The following is a 20,772-nucleotide window of genomic DNA, read 5'->3' on the forward strand; positions in this document are numbered from 1 at the left end:
TATCTTTTCAAAACTGAAATGTTCATAAATTCTATTTTGTGCTTAGTGATTTTTTTTCAATATTTTCAAGTTTTCACTATTATTTTATATCCTAAACCTGTTTTGAGAAATTTTGAATGTTTTTTAGAAAAGAAACTTGTGAAAAATCTGAAACTTCACCTTTACTTACATAAATTTATTCAAATTTATATATATAATTAGCGTTATAAAATTGTAATGAAGAAATTTGCTTACTAAATACCTTTGTGACTGTTTATCGATAAAATAAAATTGAATGCTGAGCTAATACTTATTTATTGTATTGATTATAATTGTAGACTCATTTTAATGCATTTAGTCTGTATAGCGTACAATTGTACTTAATGATTCCACTTTAATACAAAATTATTCATTTATCTTAAGTATTTATTAGATTGTAAATGAAGTTTGTCTTGTGACTAATATTAGTATAAAAAATTAATTTTGCCCAACTAAGTAATCACTGTATCAGTTTACTAAAAACATTTGTGGCTTATATTTTGTCATTATTATTGAGCACTTTTAAGTCTGCATAAATAAATCATAATTAACTATTTTACATTGCTGTCTGCACAATTTTCAAAAAACATTCTTCTGTTCTGCACCATCAAACTACTATTAAGTTATGACAAAATTTAGTAAATTTCATCAAAATTTTTTCTGGAGATACATATTGGTTGAGTGTTTTAACTATATTCATGTTTCTCTTTTATTGTAGAAGACTATTGCGATTGATTTGTTAGCATTGTTAAGAACTTAGTAGTGATTTACATATCAGTTTGTACCTAGAAGGTTTTTCAAATCTTCATCATGCTTGGCATTTTTCATGTGCTCCAAATATCTCATACCTTCTTTTCTAGCCCAAGCTTCAAGTTTTTGTAGCGAAATTAAGTAATCTTTGAAGAGAAATTATTTTTTACCTTATTAGTTGTAAGTGTGCAACAGAGGGAATGAAAACTCTTCTTATTAGTAAAAAAAAAATGTTACCCTAATTATGATTTTTTTCTGATGTCTCAATAATTTGAAGTCTCCAAAATCACAAAAATCATTTATTAAAAAATTTTGTCTGTATTGTATGTTTCTGTTTGTTGGAATCTACTTGTTTTTATCTCATGAATATTTTAAGTTGCAGTGATAAAATTCAGTGTTAGCTTGAACATAAGAGGGAAAATTTATACTTTTTTAAATCAGGTAATGGAATGAAGTGATAACAAATGATATTTGTAAGAGATTAGACTGTATGAAAATTTAATTTTTGGATTATGCGTAATTGAAAGATTAATAAAAAAAATTAAATCGTTAGAAAATTTTGAACAAATTTATTTTAACCCAGTCCCTAAAAATTTTAGCTCACCGGGCAGGTCTAGTAGTTAACTCGTCATTGCACATCAGCTGATTTCAAAGTCGAGAGTTCTGAGGTTCAAATCCTAGTAAGGCAGTTACTTTTTTATAGATTTGAATACTAGTTTGTGGATACCAGTGTTCTTTGGTGGTTGGGTTTCAATTAACCACACATCTCAGGAACGGTCAACCTGAGACTGCACAAGATTACACTCCATTTACATTCATACATATCATCTTCATTCATCCTCTGAAGTAGTAATACCTTAACGGTGGTTCCGGAGGCTAAAGAGAAAAAAGAAGTCCCTAAAAATTTGTATTATTTAATTGTTTCTGGCTTTTGACCACTGTTTCTGTTAATTATTTCTGTTTTATCTACTGGTTTATTGTTTATCTAAATGAGACATTGTCAAGGTGGAAACAGATTTCAAACCTTATCCATGGTTCTGATAAATACATCCCACCTATAAAAATATTTGTTTTATTAGTTATTTTATTTAACATTTAATGCTTCAGTCTATCAATTGGAAACTGTTTTACCAAGTAAGCTATTTATAGAATGAGAGTAATTTTTCAACCTTAATGACAGACAGTATGGGAATAAATCTTTCATACCATAATATATCTCAGAATATTGTAAGCAATAATTTATAGTACCATTTGCAAATTAACTTAGAATAGGAATGAAAATAAACTTGAACTAACTTTTTTTATTTACCTTTTACTTGTGTAAAAATCTTGTAGGGTTTTAAAGCTTTTTTATTTATTTATTATTATTTCTTTTAACAAGAGAATAGTTAACATAATGAAGTTAGTAATCATAATTCTATGTTATTATAGACTCTGAATTAAGATCTGAGAGCAAAGTTATCTTAAATAGGTAGATAAGTTTTCAGATATTAAGTGGAAAAGCTAAGTGTGGACTAAATGACCAAAATTAATAAATCATGATTCAGGGATAATGTTCTAAACTGCTCCTTATATAATAGAGAAAAACATGAGGATATCCATCCCTTTATTGCTCAGTTTCCTATGCCGGGATAATGGTAATATCAGTGGATAAGGACAGATGAACTGTTAAATAGTCCTTATACAGATTTTAAATTGTTTTTAGATTGGAATAGGTTAGTGTTTTATTGCAGACATGCATGGCATTACAGAAGGATCTCACTAAATATTTTAATTATTAATAATCATTTTTTTATAGTAGTTAATTATTTTTTTATATATTTTATTTTTTTCATTATTTATATCGATATCTAATAATATTATTTGTTATTAGTATTGTTGATAAAAATATGGACTACATATTGACTATCTTCAAGAAATGTGCAAATGTAAAGAAATTTCATTGGGGGGGGTTTTCCTTTTTTGAATTCTATTTATGCTTAAAGGAATTAATAAAAAAAAATAGAATTTAATAAAAATAAAAATAAAAAATTTTAAACTTTTAAATTAAAAATTTAAAAAATTTTATTTAATAAAAATTTAATAAAAAAAAATTTTAAACTGAAATGCTGTACGCGTTAAAACCAAAATAATATTCGTTGAAAAGAGTATGTAATGTTATGACAGAAAAATTTAAAAATTCTGTGTAAAGAATACATAAATTTAATAATATTAATTTGGTTCAGCTATTCATTTTTATTAATGGAAATTGTATAGTAAAATATTTTTTTAATATTGATAATGTGTTTATCTTGGTGGTGATGGTGGAGTTTTGGAAAATCAAGTCTTTTAGTGTTATTTAAAAAAAAAAACCACACAAGATTGTAACTAAATGGCAAATGAATTTTGATTTTGATCAGGTATTTTTTAATTCTAGTAATTTTTAATAGATTTGTATTAAAATATTTTGTTACAGTTTAGTTTAGAATTTTAAATAAGAATAAAATTGATTTTTCTTTTTTTTGCCAAACTAAAATGGTGCATTTATCTAGGAGTGCAAGGTTGGTGAAAGAATGTGGTGTGTGTATACATGATTCAGTATCTGCTCATTTTGACAGCATATTTTAAGCTTGAAAAGATTGACTATTTTTAATGGTAATAACAGTTTTTATTGTTACATACTTTACAATAATAAGAGTATTTTTTTTTTTTATTAAATTATATAATTTTTCATTATTCTGATTTGTAATTATTTTGTATTTTACTCAAACTTCCCAACTGGTAATGTAATTCAAGCTGTAAAGATGTGTTTATTTTGCATTGTACCCCTTTTCTTTGAAAATGGAAGTAAATGAGTATTATTATATATAGAAGAGTACATAAACTACTTTTAGATTTGTTCATTTCTATAGGTTATATTTTAATATTGATTCAGTGTTATCAGTCAACAGTGATATCAGTTTTATATTTTACCTAAAAAATTTTATGAGGACTTGTGTGTATCAGTGAGTGTGCTTCATAGATTAGATTGTCTGTAAAGGTTAGATTGGAGTAATGGAATTAAACTGTCTTATTAAAATCTCTATTTCTCTTAAAATGAAGTTGTTTTAGATTAAAGGATTAAAATAGAGGTAATATTTTTGTCTTATCTGTTACTGAATTAATGTATTTTGTCTAAAAATAATAAGTGGCATTCACTTCTTGGCAAATATATTCCTGAAATTATATTTCAAGCTACATTTTAATTTCTTTCTTGATTTTTTGAAAATTTTTAATAGATTTTATTTCAACTTATTTGTTTTATTACTTTTTTAAATGTATGAATTATTTTTTGCCACACTTTTTTATGAACATTTTTATTAGTTACATTTATTGGTTATGTCCATCTTTATTTTATTAAAAATGTATCTAATCATTTTAATGCCTTATTTTTGTGAATTAAAGTAGTTTTTAATTTGTATCTTGTATTTTTATTTTAATAATATTAGGGTATTTTGTTTTTAATATAATTGCTTTAAATAATTCTGTTTATCTACAAAATCTAAATCAATAAATTATTAAAACTTTATTATTGGTATTTTTTCTAAACCCACTCTTGTTCAGTTTTTTTTTTTTTTTAATATATTTCTTTTGTGTTGGTTGGATGCCTTGAATCCCACACATTTATTGGCTGCCCACTTTTAATGGCCTGTTCATTGTTGTGTGACTGCTTTCTTTTCTAATAAACCAAGTTGAACACTACTGTAACATTATCATTAATATTTTGAAGCAATGTAGTTAATGTTGTGTTGTCCTGTGACTGTGATATATTTACGATAAAGACTTTCTAAACTAACACAGCTTATATAATTCATATACCCACACATATTTACATAGATAAACAGTAACTTATAAAATTTGTGTTTGTTTGCTCCATATTTTTATAATGCTTTAATGATTGTAAATTAATTTGTTTGAATATTAGAGAACCAGTTTAAATATAAACAAAATTAGTGTTGAATTTGATTTTTAATGTTTTGAATAGTTATGTTTTATTTATTTGAGTAATTTTTTTTGTTAAAATACTTTTTTATTTCGTAATGCCTGAAAATCGTATGAAGAATTAATTGTACACTTATGTGTTAAAAAACTTATTTGTTAAGCTGATATATATTTGACAAAAATGAAAAGAAAAATAGAATTCAGTTTTCATTGGTTGTATGTACACAATCTAATACTATTGTTACGTTATAAAGCCCTGACTCAGTTATACCTAAAAACATATGAAATTGATGTTATTTTTCTGTGCATTTTGTAAAAAGGTTAGTCTTTGTTAAGTAATAAAAGGTAAATTGATGTATTACTAGTTGATGCAGATTCAAGTCGGTGTAAAAGTAGTGGTATACTTTATGTAAATATAAATTCTTATTGCATGTTCTCGCTTGCTTTAAAATTATTTATGAGGTGTAGTTGATCCGAGTCTTAACAAGATCAACCACTTTAAAAAGTAAATAATTGTATTTTTTTCTTAGAACATAAATTAATGGATAATCAAAAATATATGACTGCAAAATTGAAAACATAAGGATTGTTTTGCCTTTTGTGTTTGTCACCCCAAAAGTGATTATTATCCTCAAAAATTCCCCACTAAATAGAATTTGCTGATACATGCACCGATATGCTTATATTACCTATCCGTCTTTGTATGTGAATATTTATTTCTTGGTCCAGCTCTCTCATTTTGCTGTAAGAGAGAGAATGAGGTTTATAATCCGGTTGCATAAGTGCACATGTCATATTACCTTGAATCTGTTTAATTAGTAGTTGTAAATTGTTTTATTTGATTATAAATTTGCTTAAGCCTGCTCAGTTATAAATAGAGTCTAGATTTTTTAATGTATTCTATGATTTTACCAGGTTGTTTTTTTACTATTTAACTGATACTGTTTTCTTAATAAAAATAAATAACATAACAATAATCAAAATTTGTAATTTTTTATGAATTTATTTCACAGCTTTAAATGAATATAGATAATTTTTATTATTTATTTATTTATTTTTTTCAGGAAAATAAATATGATGTTGGTGGTGGTGAAAAGTTTGAAACATTATCAGAATTAATAGAGTATTATAAACGTAACCCAATGGTTGAAACTAGTGGAACAGTTGTTCATTTAAAGCAACCATTCAATGCTACTAGAATTAATGCTATTGGTATTGACAGCAGAGTCAAAGAACTCCAGGTATGTCTGTTTCTTTTAAGTTTTACTAATCGTTGAAGTAATATTAATTATTATTTTTTATTGTAAATGTTTTCCATAGAAAATCTGTTTTATTCATTCATTATTTATTGACAAGGTTCTCAGATTTTGCTATTTCTTAGTATTTTATATTTTTGTAATGTCAGACAATAATTTAGAAACAACGTAATGCAATTCACTAAACCATTCAGAATCATTGTTCATTTAATAAAGAAAGAGTGTCATTAGATTAGAGAATTGATTAAGAGTTTGTGAAACTATATTGAAAAACGTCAATGAAGTATTTTTATTAGTTTCAGTTACTTATAAAATATCTTTTCTGTTGATTTAATATAAAGTAAAAATTATTTATATTATTACTCCTAGTAAGAAATAATATTGATTAATTGCAATTGTAAATTTTTTGATCGGTATTAATTATAAATGCTGAGTTAGTTTGGCTAAGAAAGAATCACTTTGAAAGTGATCACACACAGGTGTTGATTATGGTAATTACACTACAAAATTAGAAAGTATTATCAAATCAGAAGTAATAATCGGCTTAATATTGACATTGTAAGTAATGTATAAAAATGATACTAATTATGTACATTATTATAATGTATGTATAATTATTTATTTTAGGATGTCAGCTCTGCTTGAAACATGTACTGTGGAAGAACAGCATGTGATAAGATTAATCAATCAAATTTTTATAAGTGGCAGAACAAATCTCATCGATTTTCAGGGTAGTAGAAATTTCTATTGAGGCTTTACAAAATCATATTACTGAGCTTATTTGCAAGGGTAGATGCATAAAAATTTTGTAAATTGCTAAAAGGTGTGAGTATTGGCAATATTCATTCCATTCTTCATGATAAGCTGAATCACCAAAATATGTTAGATATTCAAGAAAGGTTCATTTTAAGAAATCTACCTTAAAAGAGTCAGAATAACAGAGACTGCCGAATTCAAATTTGTAGTGAATTTAAACAATAGTTTTTAGTTGAAGGTAATGCTTTTCTAGATTTCATAATAAATTATGATGGAATTTGATTTATTATTTTGAGCCGGAGTCCAAATATCAGAATATGAAATGGAAACATTAGAGCTCACATGCCAGGAAAAAATTCAAAATCTATACGTCAGCTGGTAAAGTGAAGCTAACAATGTTTTGGGACTATAAACACCCACATTAGGATTATTTGGAAGAACAACATACTATCAACAGTGAGTAATTTTGTGACAGGCTACAAAATAAGTGAAACCTGCAATAAAGAAAAAATGTCCTGTTTCTCTCTCAAAAAAATAATTCTACATGTTAATGCCTGCCCTCATACTGCTCGAAAGGTACGGGGAGCTATTTATAAGTTGGGTTGGGAAATATTTTTACATCCACCTTATAGTCCCAATTTCATACCATCAGATTTATTTTTGTTTGGTCCTGAAAGAGTTTTTATGTGGTAAATGCTCAACGACAATGAGCAGATCAAGAACACGATACAAGAATCGTTACACACAAGGTGAATAATTCTTTATTACTGGAATAAAAAGCTCACAGAAAGAAGGGACAAGCCCCTAAATGTAGCCAGAGATTATGTAGAAAACTAGTCAGAATTTCATTGTCATGGTTTAAACAATATATTTAGTCATTTGTCTAATTATTGAATAGCCCTCATACTAATATATTATCTCTTTTATGTGTGAGAACTACCGTATTCAGGACGCATAGTTCTGCATTTATCAGTATTAACTTGTTTTTAATGTTATAGGAAGTAGTTTTAATTATTAAAATTGAATTGAAAAGTGCATCTTGTTTATTTTAAATTGCAGAAAGAAAATGGTCAGTCCACAGGAAAAGCTGGATTCTGGGAAGAATTTGAATCTTTACAACAGCAGGAGTGCAAACATCTTTTTTCACGTAAAGAAGGTCAAAAAACTGAAAACCGTAACAAGAATAGATACAAGAATATACTTCCATGTAAGTTAAAATATATTTTAAATAATTTATATATATATATATTGGATTTTAAAAGAAGCGGTTTGTTCTAACATTAAATAAAATACAACAAACTGATTGTTCAGTTTTTATTTTAAGTTTTCATATTAAGTCCTATTACTTATATTTAATTATTTAGATTTAAAATATAGAAACAGTAAGCATAGACAGAGTTTATTGTAATAAACTTTTTTATTAACATCTTGTACTATGATTGTAATTATTTATTTAAATTCAAACTATTGGTTTTAATTAATATTAATTAATTATTTTAATTGGAATTAAAGTTAGTAATAAATTACAGATTTTTTTTTTTAATTAATTGTTTTATCCACATTGAAACGTTTAAAAAATATATGTCAATAAGTGGATTTATCAGACATAATTTAATCAAGACATAAAACTTTCAACTCAGCTGATAATTTGAACAGTATTAATGGAAAATTTGAAGTTTCTTTTTTACAATAGCTCTTATTGTACTATTTTTAGTCACTGATCTCATGAGTTTGTTAATCCAATTATATTATGCTTGTTAATTGTTGGTTTTTTGCAGTTGATCACACACGTGTTAAATTGAAGGATGTTGATCTAAATGTGCCTGGTTCAGAATATATCAATGCTAATTATATTAAGGTAATTGTTATATTATTATCAATATATATAGTTCAGTCAACTATTTAATGTATTTTTTATTTTTATTTATTATTCCCAGTATAATTTTCTATTCCGTCCTTGGGCATTTTTGTTGTTCAGATCTGATCTACCAGCTATTTAATCACAGCAGAATATTTCTTAAACTACACAACACAAAAACATTAGTCACTTCCAGTATTGGAAATCCTTATTATAGAGAAGCTGTAATTCTTAAATTCGTACGTGGTCAGCATAGAAATGAAAAGGAACAAATTATTTATTAGACCTCATGTATATCAAATGAATGGGCCAAAGCATAGGTTAATTTTTCATATTTTTTTTTATCTAATATGAGGATAGCAGAGAACATAACAGACAGTTAATTTTCCTCACCTCTATCATCAAGAACTTATGGAAAAATGATAAAATATTGTCACAATATTCACGGTTCAACAAGGATATTGAGAGACTAACAAACGTAAAAACTTCTTGTATGTAAAGTCTGTTAAAGACATAGAGAGAGAATAAATAATAATAATGAACGTACATATATATAACACAAAATAGTAATTCAAATAAAAAGACAAGATTTATTTAATGACAGTTAAAGTAATAAATACCAAAATACAGTCCAGTTTCCTAAAAACATTATAATGATCACTAGAAACTAATATTACATAACAAGATAACAATAGAAAAGTCTTAAGTTCATTCCATTCATTTTTCACAAGTATTATTACTTTTACTGTTTATAAAACAATCCTACATGTTATGAATGAATATAATACTGTCACTTTCACTACTGTTTACCAATAATTCACCAAACAACTTGTATTCACCCACTGTCCACACTGAAATATTCGTGACATACCTTTCACTCATTATTATCACACACTTCCTGATATTGCTGTTATCACAACTGCGCTGAACACGGCTTCACCAAACTACTAATTCTCTCTGCTGGTCCCTGGCAGTATTTATATCCTCTGGCCTGAAGATCCAGTACCCGACTCATCTCTTTAATCGTTGAAGCGTAATAATTTTCATTGTCCATGCCTTTACATTTTTCTATAAGGTCTGGTAACCCTTCTGGTCAAACCAAAAGCTTTTGGAGGTGCCATTGTCTGCATTACAAAGAACAGATTGTTAAACAGACCTGTTTAAAGGGATTCAAAGAAAAGAACCTCTTTTAGTTCCTTCTAGATTCTTCTTTATTTTCTGTTTCTTTCTTCTTAATTGGAAGAAAGAAACAATTGGTCTTGTTACAATATAATCTTTATTAATAAGGATTAATGAACTTTTTGTATCAAGTAATATCAAAGTGCAATGCTAGGCTTAAGAAATAAAATACAAAGAATTGGAACATATGGTTTTCATAACTACTTTTTTACTGTAGCAAATGTTAATCACAGTACTTTTTTGTACTGTGGAAAATGTTAATTACTGATTAAAATAAACTTATTAAGTTTATACAGAGTTGTTCCACATAAAAATCATTGATCACCTACCTTTCTTTGAAATATAAATAACAGAGAACCCTCCTTTCATTGAAACTGATTTTCATCATTTTTTATCAAGAGGAACAATGCTTGGAACAGTTTTTTATTTTGATTCTTATAAAAAATCAACATTAGTGATAAAATTCAGGTACAATTAACAACAAGGAAGATCTAAATTGATCTATTTTTGAAGTGTAATAATGGCATATCAAATAACAGCTGATTAGCCAGTAAAGCGCTTATCAGCTGAATTGGTTTCCCAAAATCTGTAATTTATTATTCCACTAATGAACTTTATTGTAGTCAGATTATGTATTAACTTCTTGGTTCTAGCAAAGGGCACAAAAGCTAAATTCATACATTTTGTCTTGGGGATCCTGCATTTACAAGATAAACCTTATGTTTTGATAAATAAAATCTTTTTTACGTTCATCATGAGAATATGTATTTTATAATATAATTATCTAGTGCCATATTTCTCGACATTACATTCTTAATTCTTTATATTAGATCATACAGAATTTAATATTTTATTTATTTTGCTTCCTTTGGTTTACATTAGGCTGAAGATGATGTTCACACAGATGGACAAAGTACCAGAAAGTATATTGCTACACAGGGTTGTCTTCCTTCTACTACTGGTGACTTCTGGTTAATGGTTGTTCAAGAAAATACTAGGGTTATTGTCATGACAACTAAAGAAATGGAACGTGGGAAGGTATTAACTATTTTAGTTTAATCTATGTTTAGCATTTGTTTATGCTAATATTTAAAAATGTAGGCTTTTTTTAGTAGCTGGATTTTGCTGAATAGTACTGTTAAATTGAATAGTCTATAAAAAAAATTCAAATGTTAGAGATTTAAATTATTATATAGCCAATTATATAATATAAAAATTATTCAGACATTCCCCAAAGTACAGAATTGAAGATCATTCTTACCTTACTTTTTTTCACATTAAAGCACTATCTTACTGAAGATAGGCACTAAAGGCCTATCTTCAGTAATTTTTTTATTTTATTGAAATTTACTTTTTTACATTTACATATTTGATAACATGATATGTTAAAATTTATAGAACAAATTTTTTCAGTCAATATTTATTTATTTTTTTTAATTTAAAATGTTATATATTAAAATTTTCTTTAACATGCTATCTATTTGTTAATACAGTATACTGTACTGACTATCTAATTTATTTAAAATTTCTTATCAGTTAATTACCAACTTATAATGTTTATAAGAATGTCCCTATCAAATTCTGTCGGGAGTTTCATTAGGCTGAATTTACGTTTGTTTATATATATATAAAATCTTTATAAAATTTCTAATTTTTTATTATTATTTTTGTGTTGAATGTTTACTTTTTCAATTATTTCTAAATTATTTTCCAAACTAGTTATATTATATTTGTTAATTGTTAAATGGTCTGTTACGTTCGAAAAATCTATTTTTTATTTATTTTTAAATGACCTGAAATGTTCATTAAATCTATCTTTAAAGTCCTATTTGTTTTTCCAATATATATTTTTTCACAATTATTGCATTTTATTTTATAAATACCAGAAGTATCGCATTTATTTTTTACTATTTTATTATTATTAATATTTTAAATGTTTAATTATATGATTATCAGGTTTATAAGCAGATTTATATTTTTTATCATTATAAGCGTTAAATTTTCTATAATTTTATTTGCGTAGAAGTAATTTATAAAAATATTTTCATTGTTTTCATTTTCATTGATGGGTTTTAATGTAGTAATGTTTATGTTATTGAAGTATTTGGAATTATATTTTTTATAAATATATTATGTATCAATGAGGTATCATATATCTTTAAAGCTATATTCTTTATTTTATTTATTACATTTTAAAATTCTTGTTTATTATTTACATATTTTATTGCTCTATTTATTATGTTTTTAAAAATATTAATTTTTTGAGACCAAGGATGGTTGTAATTTGTGTTTATAATAATTTCATTTGAAGTTGGTTTTTAATAAACTCCAGTTATTATTTGATTGTTTTCATTTATTTTAATATTTACATCTAAATATTTTAATGTTTCATGAAAAGAATTTAATTTATTTAAAATTATTTCATGTTCGTTATTTATACGTGATTCATATATAACTAAAAAAAAAAAAAAATCTACATATCTGACCCATAATAAAATTTTATGTACATGGCTTATACCATAGACAATTTTACTTTCAAATTCTTATAGATTAATTTCTGACATTACCAACCTGACATTCTGACATTATAAGGGAAAACCCATAGGTAACGTGTTTCCGTGTACTTAACATGCATTATTAAATTCAAAATAATTTTGTTTACAAGTATTTCTAATTAGAGTTATAATATTATTTATAAATTTTTGGTCTTGCTTAACAGTCTCATAGGGATACCTTCTCTACGTAATTTAGGCAGACCGGTAAGTTTTGGGGCATAAGGTTTATATGGGTACAATCTACTATGGTATTTTAATTTATTAAAATTAAATATTTCTTTGTATTTAACTATGAAATCTTGTGTTAATTTTTGAAATTTTTTAGTTGGGTCATTGATTTTTTTTTAAACCACCTTCGTTTTTATATTTATTTATTGAATCATTATATTCTTCAGTAGAAATAAAAACGGGAGTTCCTGTCTTATCAGATTTTATTATTATACATTTATTTTTGTAGTTATATAATTTATTTTTATTCATTGTTGATTTTTATTTTTAATTAAGTTTTTCTTATCAATTTTATCATTAAATTTATTAATTTTATTTCTTAACGGACATAATATAAAAGTTTGGAAAATAATTTAGAAATAGTTGAAAAAGTAAACATTAAACATGAAAGTAATAATAAAAAATTATAAATTTTTGAAAGATTTTATATATATATATATAAATGTAAATTAAGCCTAATGAATCTGCAGACAGAATTTGATAGGGACATTCTTATAAATATGATTTAAGTTGGTAATAAATTGATAAGGAATTTTAAATAAAATAGATAATCAGTACAGTTCTGTATTGATGTATAGATAGCAAGTTAAAGGTATATAATGTTTTAAAAAAAAAAAATTATTGATTGAACAAATTTGTTATATAAATTTTAACCTATCATGTTATTTAATGTGTAAATGTAAATAAGGAAAATTTTAATAAACAAGAGAAAACATTACTGAAGATGGGCTTATGCCTGAAAGGGCTTTAATGTGAAAATAAAGTAAGGTAAGAATGTTCTTTAATTCTGTAGTTGTGTGGAGTGGCTGAATACGTTTTATATTATATAATCAGCTAGATTTTATGTATAGAGGAGATATCGACTACATAAAGTTTAATTTAAATAAATTAAATTATATATATATATTATTACTATTATTAATTAATCTTCAAAGAATAGTTTTTTAAATATTGATAGTACAATAGATAATGTTAGGCTATTGTTAAGTAAATATATTTTAGCATTTTCTTATTAAAAATGTGTATTTACATAAAAATAGAACATTATCATTTACTTAACGAAAACTAATAATATCTAAGAACAGTAACTTGCTGTTATTTCAGCAACATACAAGTATATGGTATATGAGAATAGCAATTTAATTTTAAAGAATTTTCAGTCATTGCATATAAAACTAAAATTTTTTACAAGTGTACAATCATTTATAATTTACAAAATTATGTTATTTACATTAACAATTACTATCAAATATTGTGTTTTTTCCCTGCAAACTTTAAGATTTTATTGTGAAACTAGTAAATATTTACAATTTTTTCATTTATTTATGAACCAATTTTTAATCTGTTCCCTTATTTGCTCTAGACCAAGTGTGCTCGTTACTGGCCAGAAGAAGGTGAAACAAAAGAATATGACAAAGTGACAGTAAAGCACGTAACTCAGTCATCTACTGCAGATTATACATTGCGAGAATTCCTTGTTACATATAAAAATGAAGAGAGAACTGTTTATCATTACCATTTCCAGGTATTTTTTATTTGTTTTTTAAATGAATTTTACTGTACTGTTGTTTTAATTGCATGATATGACCATTATAGTCTGGAATATTTTTATTTTAATAGTTGTAAAACTTACTATTATATTAAGTTAATATTGGTAATTTTTACCTGTGTTTTACATATGTTTATGTGAAGTAATCGTACCATAGATTGAACTACACATCAAGAGTTATGGAGAAGATTTGTGTGTCTCTTTCTCTTATATATACCTTTAAACATTAGAGTTTTTATTAGTTATCATTATATTTTATAAAATAATATCCTACCCAATATTACATTTAGCAGTGTCAGAATTGGTTAAAATTGTGTGCTTTCAGTGATGTGTTTTAGGTTGGTAACATTGCTAAGTAGTTTATAATTGTAGTTCCCTGCAATATATCAAATTTTTATTTTATTTGGATAAAACAATTTTCAAAAGTTTTTGTTCAGGTTTAGTTGAAAAATGGTAATTCCCAGTCACTTTTAGGACCTATTCTGTTTTAAATTTTTATTTAAAATTTTTTTTTTATTACTGTAAACAAATTATCTACTTATAAAGATTTTTAATGTTAACACTTTTTATTTAGTTTGACGAGAACGATTTTTTTATACTTTACACTCCTGAGGTTTTTTTTTCTGTATTTTATAAATCAGTTATATGCAAATCATGCCATTTATGTTTATATTATATTCTGCATATTATTGAATCTTCAAATTTTTCTTCAGAATATTAACTTAAAAGTGTTTTTTGATTAAAATTTTTTTGCAGTAAATTTTTAAATGCCCTATTCAAGTAATATTAAATTTCTAATGACGATGATAGTGGCATAAGGTTTTAGATATTGTTTTCTTTAAAACTGTAAAAATAATTAAAAAAAGAAATTAAGAACAACTCGACAAAAATTTATCCAATGTGGTTGGTATGCACTTACTTTTTTCATGTTTTGTATTTCAAAATATATATTGAAATGACTTCACTTGTCAGATGAGGGGAAAACATTAGAGACTGTGGATGCAAGTGATAAATAATTATGTAAAGAGTTGAAAATTCAGTACTTATCTGATACATTGCTAAGTACATTTGACCAGTGAAATTTTAAATTAGGTGGGAAGTGATCAGCTTAAAGGCTTTTTAAATCTTTTCTGTGATATTTTCAATCTCTTAACAAAGTCCAGACAACATCTGGTAGATTTACTACAAGAAATAATTATGGTTTAGTGATAAATTCTTTAAATAATTTAATTTTTATACTAGTATAATTTTGTCCATAAAAGTGTAACAAAGTACTTACAAATATAGAAATACAGTCATTTAAACATATTAAGAATATCTTCTTTTTTTTATCTAATACTATATATAAATTGTTTCTTACAAAATTTAGGTGGAAACATACTTTTTTGTTAAATTTGCATGTTGAACATTTCTTATCTTTTTGTTAATAATGTTTAAAATTTGTTTTGGTAGAAAATCATGTTTTCCTTCTATTGTAAAAACTGATAAAATTCATATATTACTAGAATATCATGATCATCACTAGTTGAAAAATGGTTAGTGTAGTATTTTACTTAATATGTTTCACGATCCTATTTATCTTAAGGTATATAAATCTTAAAAAATTATAAATCTGTTTGTACATATAAGGTGTGTGAGAAAAGTAATGAGACTGACTTTTTACTTACCAAAGTTTTTATTTTTTTCAAACAACAATATTATCCCCTTCAAAGTAGTTCTGTTGGGCAGCTATACACTGGTGGAGTCATTTTTCCCACCCCTGGTAGCAGCGCTGGAAGAGTACTACTGGTAGGGCTTTTAACTGGTCGGTCACAGTCTTTTGAATGTTCTCCGGAGTTCCAAAGTGACTTCCTTTTAAGACATGTTTCAATTTCAGGAAAAGAAAAAGTCACAAGGACTCAAATCAGGTGAATAGCGAGGGGGGGGTTGAGGAACTGTAAGAATGCGTTTTGAGGTCAAAAATTCCTTGATGGAAATGGCCATGTGACATGGGGCATTGTCATGATGAAGCATCCACTTACTTGTCTGCAATGTCTGGTCTCACGCAAATCACTCTTTTCCTGAGCCTTTCAAGGACAGCTTTGTAAAACACTTGGTTGACAGTTTGTCCTGGAGGAACAAATTCTTTATGCACAATACCCCTACTGTCAAAAAAGTAAATCAGCATGGTTTTGATCTTTGATTTGCTCATTCGACATTTTTTCGGTCAAGGAGATGACGGAGTGTGCCACTCTTCGCTTTGTTTCAAGATCGTACTCAAATATCCAGGATTCATCACCTGTGATCACACGATTGAAGAAGATCAATGCACACATTTCTTTGATTGTCCTTCTGTTCCGTTGTGAGGTTTATCGGCACCATTTCACACAAACCTTTCACATGTCCAAATCGTCTGTCAAAATTTGTACGGTGAAAGTGTTTAAATTTAACTGTTCACTCATCATCCTTCTTGTTAAACAACGGTCTGATCTCACAAGAACCCTCACACGCTCAACGTTTTCATCAGATTTTGAAGTTGAAGGTCTCCCTGAGCAAGGTTGATCTTTAATGTGTTCTCGGCCTTCCAAAAATGATTTGTGCCAGCGGAAAACTTGTGCTCTTGATAATCAATGTTGCCCATAAGCCTGTTTCAACTTTTCTAAGATCACACTCGTGGATTCCCCAAGTTTAACACAAAACTTGATTGCACAATGTTGCTCTAAATTCCGATGCTCCATTTTTGTAACACAACAAAAATACAACTTCACTGATGGCGCTGTCAAAAATAATGTGTTGGCTGAACAGAGTTGAAACTCGTACTGAGTATGTGGAACAGATGAACAAACCGGTCTAGCACAGACCGGTATACACAGCGTTGCCAGATCGCTCGCAGTGTTATCAATTTCATTACATATCTCACACACTCGTATATCATTAGATCTCTGCAATTAATAGATTTACGTATATTTAAAATAATTACCGTTTTATAATACAAGTAATATCAGAATTCCTAATGTTGTTTAGGCATGGCCAGATCATGGAGTGCCTTCTGACCCAGGCTGTGTGTTGAACTTTTTACATGATGTAAATGCAAGGCAAGAATCTTTGTCATCTGCTGGACCAGTTATTGTACACTGTAGTGCAGGTATTGGACGAACTGGAACATTCATTGTCATTGATATGATACTTGATCAAATTAAACGTCAAGGTCAGTGGTTTTATTTTTTTTAATATTGCTTTATAATTCTTACTTTGATTAATTAGTCACCTTTAATGAAAATATGTATGGATATTACATTTTATCCTAGATGTGGATATGTGTTACAGGGACATAATGAAATTAATATATGTTATATATGTAGTTCTAGTCTTGTTGAAGCATTTATTTAATGCAATGCACAATTTCAAAACAAAGGGGTGCATCAATTTGTTGCTTTACAATATATTTCAAATATGCATGTAAAATACTTGATACATATAAAAGTAGCACAAGTCAAAGTTGCTTTCTTTAACAATAACGATTTCATTATTTAGCCAGTCCCTATGGTGAACAGGGTGAAGGTGTCAGTTCTATGTCAGTACTAAATATTGTCCACTCTCCAATGGACTAGGCTGATATGCTGCCATATATTTGGCTCAATGAAAAAAGACAACAGGAAACATTTAATTTTTCAAATTTGTTGGATGAAAGCTGCAAGAGAAGCAAAAATTTAACCAATATCTTCTAAATTTATTAATTGCCTATGAAAATCTGCAGGTAGACACTTATTTTTACGTACGCTTTACTGTAAATAAATAAAATATTTTTGTTTGACCGTTATATAAGTTATTGAATAATGATATAACTTATCAAATACTTGAAAATAATCTATATAACTTACAAACTTAAATAATATGCAATCAACAAATGGATTCCTATAATTGCTTTATTATCATGAAAAATTATTAAATTGTATAAATAATTGATCTGATACAGTGTAACTGAAAAGAAAAATTTATTTAAGTATTGTGAATTTGTATAGTCAAATTAAAGTTAAGTAAATGCCATAATTATAATGGATGTAGTAGGGATCTTGTGTTAGATCCCTACTATTCCCACAAATAAAGCTATTCTCTTGAATAGGTGTACTTGACATATCATGCCAACTAGGATAAGTAAAAAATGAAATGGTTTCCTTTGCTTTCTTCACTTAACCAATTATATTCCTGTATCAACATGCTAAACCCATCATAATGCAGCCAATATGTAGCCCTACAAATGACACCATCCTGTGTACCATAGGGACTGTCCGTTCACTAAACCATCATTAACCTCAGAGGAAGCAACTCAATATTGGTGATGCTTACCTCGCATGCATCACACTAATAAAAAAGACTGCGACAGGTAGTGTAAAGCAATAAATTAATATCACTTTTTATTTGTGAAACATTGATTACATAAACTACTTCAATTGAGCAGATGTCTTAAGAAAATTATTTATGAAATAATAAATTAATTAAAATTTTGTAAAAAAGCTTTTGTTAACATTTGATAAAGGGGGTTTGCTAAAAGAATAAAACTCTTGAAACTTAAATTTGTTGGTATTTTTGCTCTTAAGTACTTACATTGAATACTAATTCAGTATTATACATTGATCTCAGTGGTAAAGTTGTTGAGTCTTTGGCTGGAAGACAGTATCTAAGATGTAAAGGTTCTCAGTTTGGCATGATATTTTTCTCATGCTACAAAACTAATCTCTTGTAAAAAAGGAGTAAATTATCTACAAATTGTTATTGGCATGTGACTATCTGAGAGAATAAATATAGTAATCATCAAAAACACTTCAAGTAAATACTGTAAAATTTCATAAAGCTGGTTTCACATTTTACAATGTTATTATTTAATCGTATTATTAATTATTTTTAGTATTGTTGAGACTAGTTTTTTAACATCTCAAATATTTACGTAAATATTTGACGTAATATTTTTACATAATAATTTGACATATATTTTTACATAAATATCAGATACGTACCTAATATTACTTTAGGCTTAGTTTGTAAATTGTAATTTATATCAACTTTTTTAATAATTATATATTTATACCTCACATATATATTTTTTTTTAAATTATGACCCTCTATTTTTTTTTTTTTTTATTAGTTTGAAAATACAGTTTAATATTCAATATTTAAGTCCTGATGTTCTTAAAATAATTTCTTTTATTCTTTATTATTTTTACTGATACAGGTCTTCATTGTGAGATTGACATACAACGTACTATACAGATGGTACGATCACAGCGTTCTGGTATGGTACAGACTGAAGCACAGTATAAATTTGTATATTTGGCAGTGCAACATTTCATACAGACCGTATCACAACGTATGCTAGCTGAACAGGTCAGTAGGTTAGGTTACAATGATTATATTTCACTCACTTTTTTATGTTGAAATTTACCAGAAAAATATAATTTTATTGAAATCTATTCATTGCTCAGTTGCTATAAAATGTATGATGAAAGGGATTATAGAGTATCCTTTTGATCTCATAAAAATTAAATGGTTTGTTAATAGTATTGTATTATTGCTAATATTTTTTTGACACTGTGGTTATGACAATTAGATATAATTTATTTTAATAGTATCTACGGTTAGATAAAGTTTGATTTAACTGTTTTTCATAGGTTATTAAATTAGTAGTTAATATTATTTTATTTTTTCAACAGTTTTATTTGTTTATTTTTTTGTTTTATTTTTTTAACAATAAAAAAATATGTTTAAATAGTTGCAAAATATCAGTAATCGATAGAGTATTTAAAACTATTCAGATTCAATTAAATATAAAAGTGTATAAAAAAATAATAAGAATTTTAATTTTTATCAAAAAGGATTTATTTATACTTTTATATTGATAATGCACCCTTCAAAATAATCGCCCCATAGATGAAATACACTTACGCCAGCATTTCTTTCAATCCTCTAAACATTTGTTGAAAGCATTATTTGGAACAGTTTTAAATTTACGTAGTGATTTTTCTTTATTTCCTCTATTATCACAAATCATCCTTTAGTTTTTCTCTAACAAGCAAAAGTCACAGGTTGCCATACAGAGAATATGGAAGCTGGGGCGTCAGTATGGTGTTATTTTTGACTAGATAATCACAACTTAACAGTGAAGTTTGAGCTGGAAAATTATTATAGTCCAAAATCCAAGAATCTTTTCTCACATTTATGGTCATTCTCTAACCGCATAAAACTACTAAATAATACTATTTGTTGACTGTTCAACCTTGTAGTAAAAATTTGTAATGGATGACGTCATTGTAAATAGTAAGGAGAACCTTAACATTCAATCAAAATTGATTTGTTTTTTTGGCCTTGGTTCAGAAAGCACCAGTCCATTAGGATGATTGGACCTAATTTCAATATTATAACCATAACATATGTTTGGTCACATGTTACAATGCGTTTGATAAATTCTGAGCTATCACTAATGTCCGTTAATAATTGTTCTGCGATATACTTTTGTAGAAATTCAACAGTTTTGGAATTTCAAACAAGCCATAAGAGATTCCCACTTCTTCAGCAACTTCTCTAATAGTAATTTGATGATTATTGATGACAATTGCTCTCATTTTGTCAATATTTTCATTGATGTGTCAGGACATCCAACCCTTTCAACATCTTCATGTCTTTGAAACC

At 26.6% G+C, this 20,772-nt stretch overlaps 1 protein-coding gene across 5 annotated transcripts in view; it reads left to right on the plus strand.

Moving 5' to 3' along the window:
• Positions 1-20,772, plus strand: part of csw (protein tyrosine phosphatase non-receptor type corkscrew) — a 149,938-nt gene that overhangs the window by 125,995 nt on the left and 3,171 nt on the right. For all 5 annotated transcript variants that reach the window (XM_075356967.1, XM_075356971.1, XM_075356969.1 and 2 more), the window contains 7 exons: positions 5,793-5,969; positions 7,800-7,947; positions 8,519-8,598; positions 10,660-10,815; positions 13,924-14,085; positions 17,113-17,296; positions 19,319-19,470. In XM_075356967.1, coding sequence (XP_075213082.1) covers positions 5,793-5,969; positions 7,800-7,947; positions 8,519-8,598; positions 10,660-10,815; positions 13,924-14,085; positions 17,113-17,296; positions 19,319-19,470 — 1,059 coding nt within the window. The remainder of the gene's footprint in view (positions 1-5,792; positions 5,970-7,799; positions 7,948-8,518; positions 8,599-10,659; positions 10,816-13,923; positions 14,086-17,112; positions 17,297-19,318; positions 19,471-20,772) is intronic.

Source organism: Lycorma delicatula, chromosome 2, assembly GCF_047948215.1.
Source record: "Lycorma delicatula isolate Av1 chromosome 2, ASM4794821v1, whole genome shotgun sequence".
Lineage (NCBI taxonomy): Eukaryota > Metazoa > Arthropoda > Insecta > Hemiptera > Fulgoridae > Lycorma > Lycorma delicatula.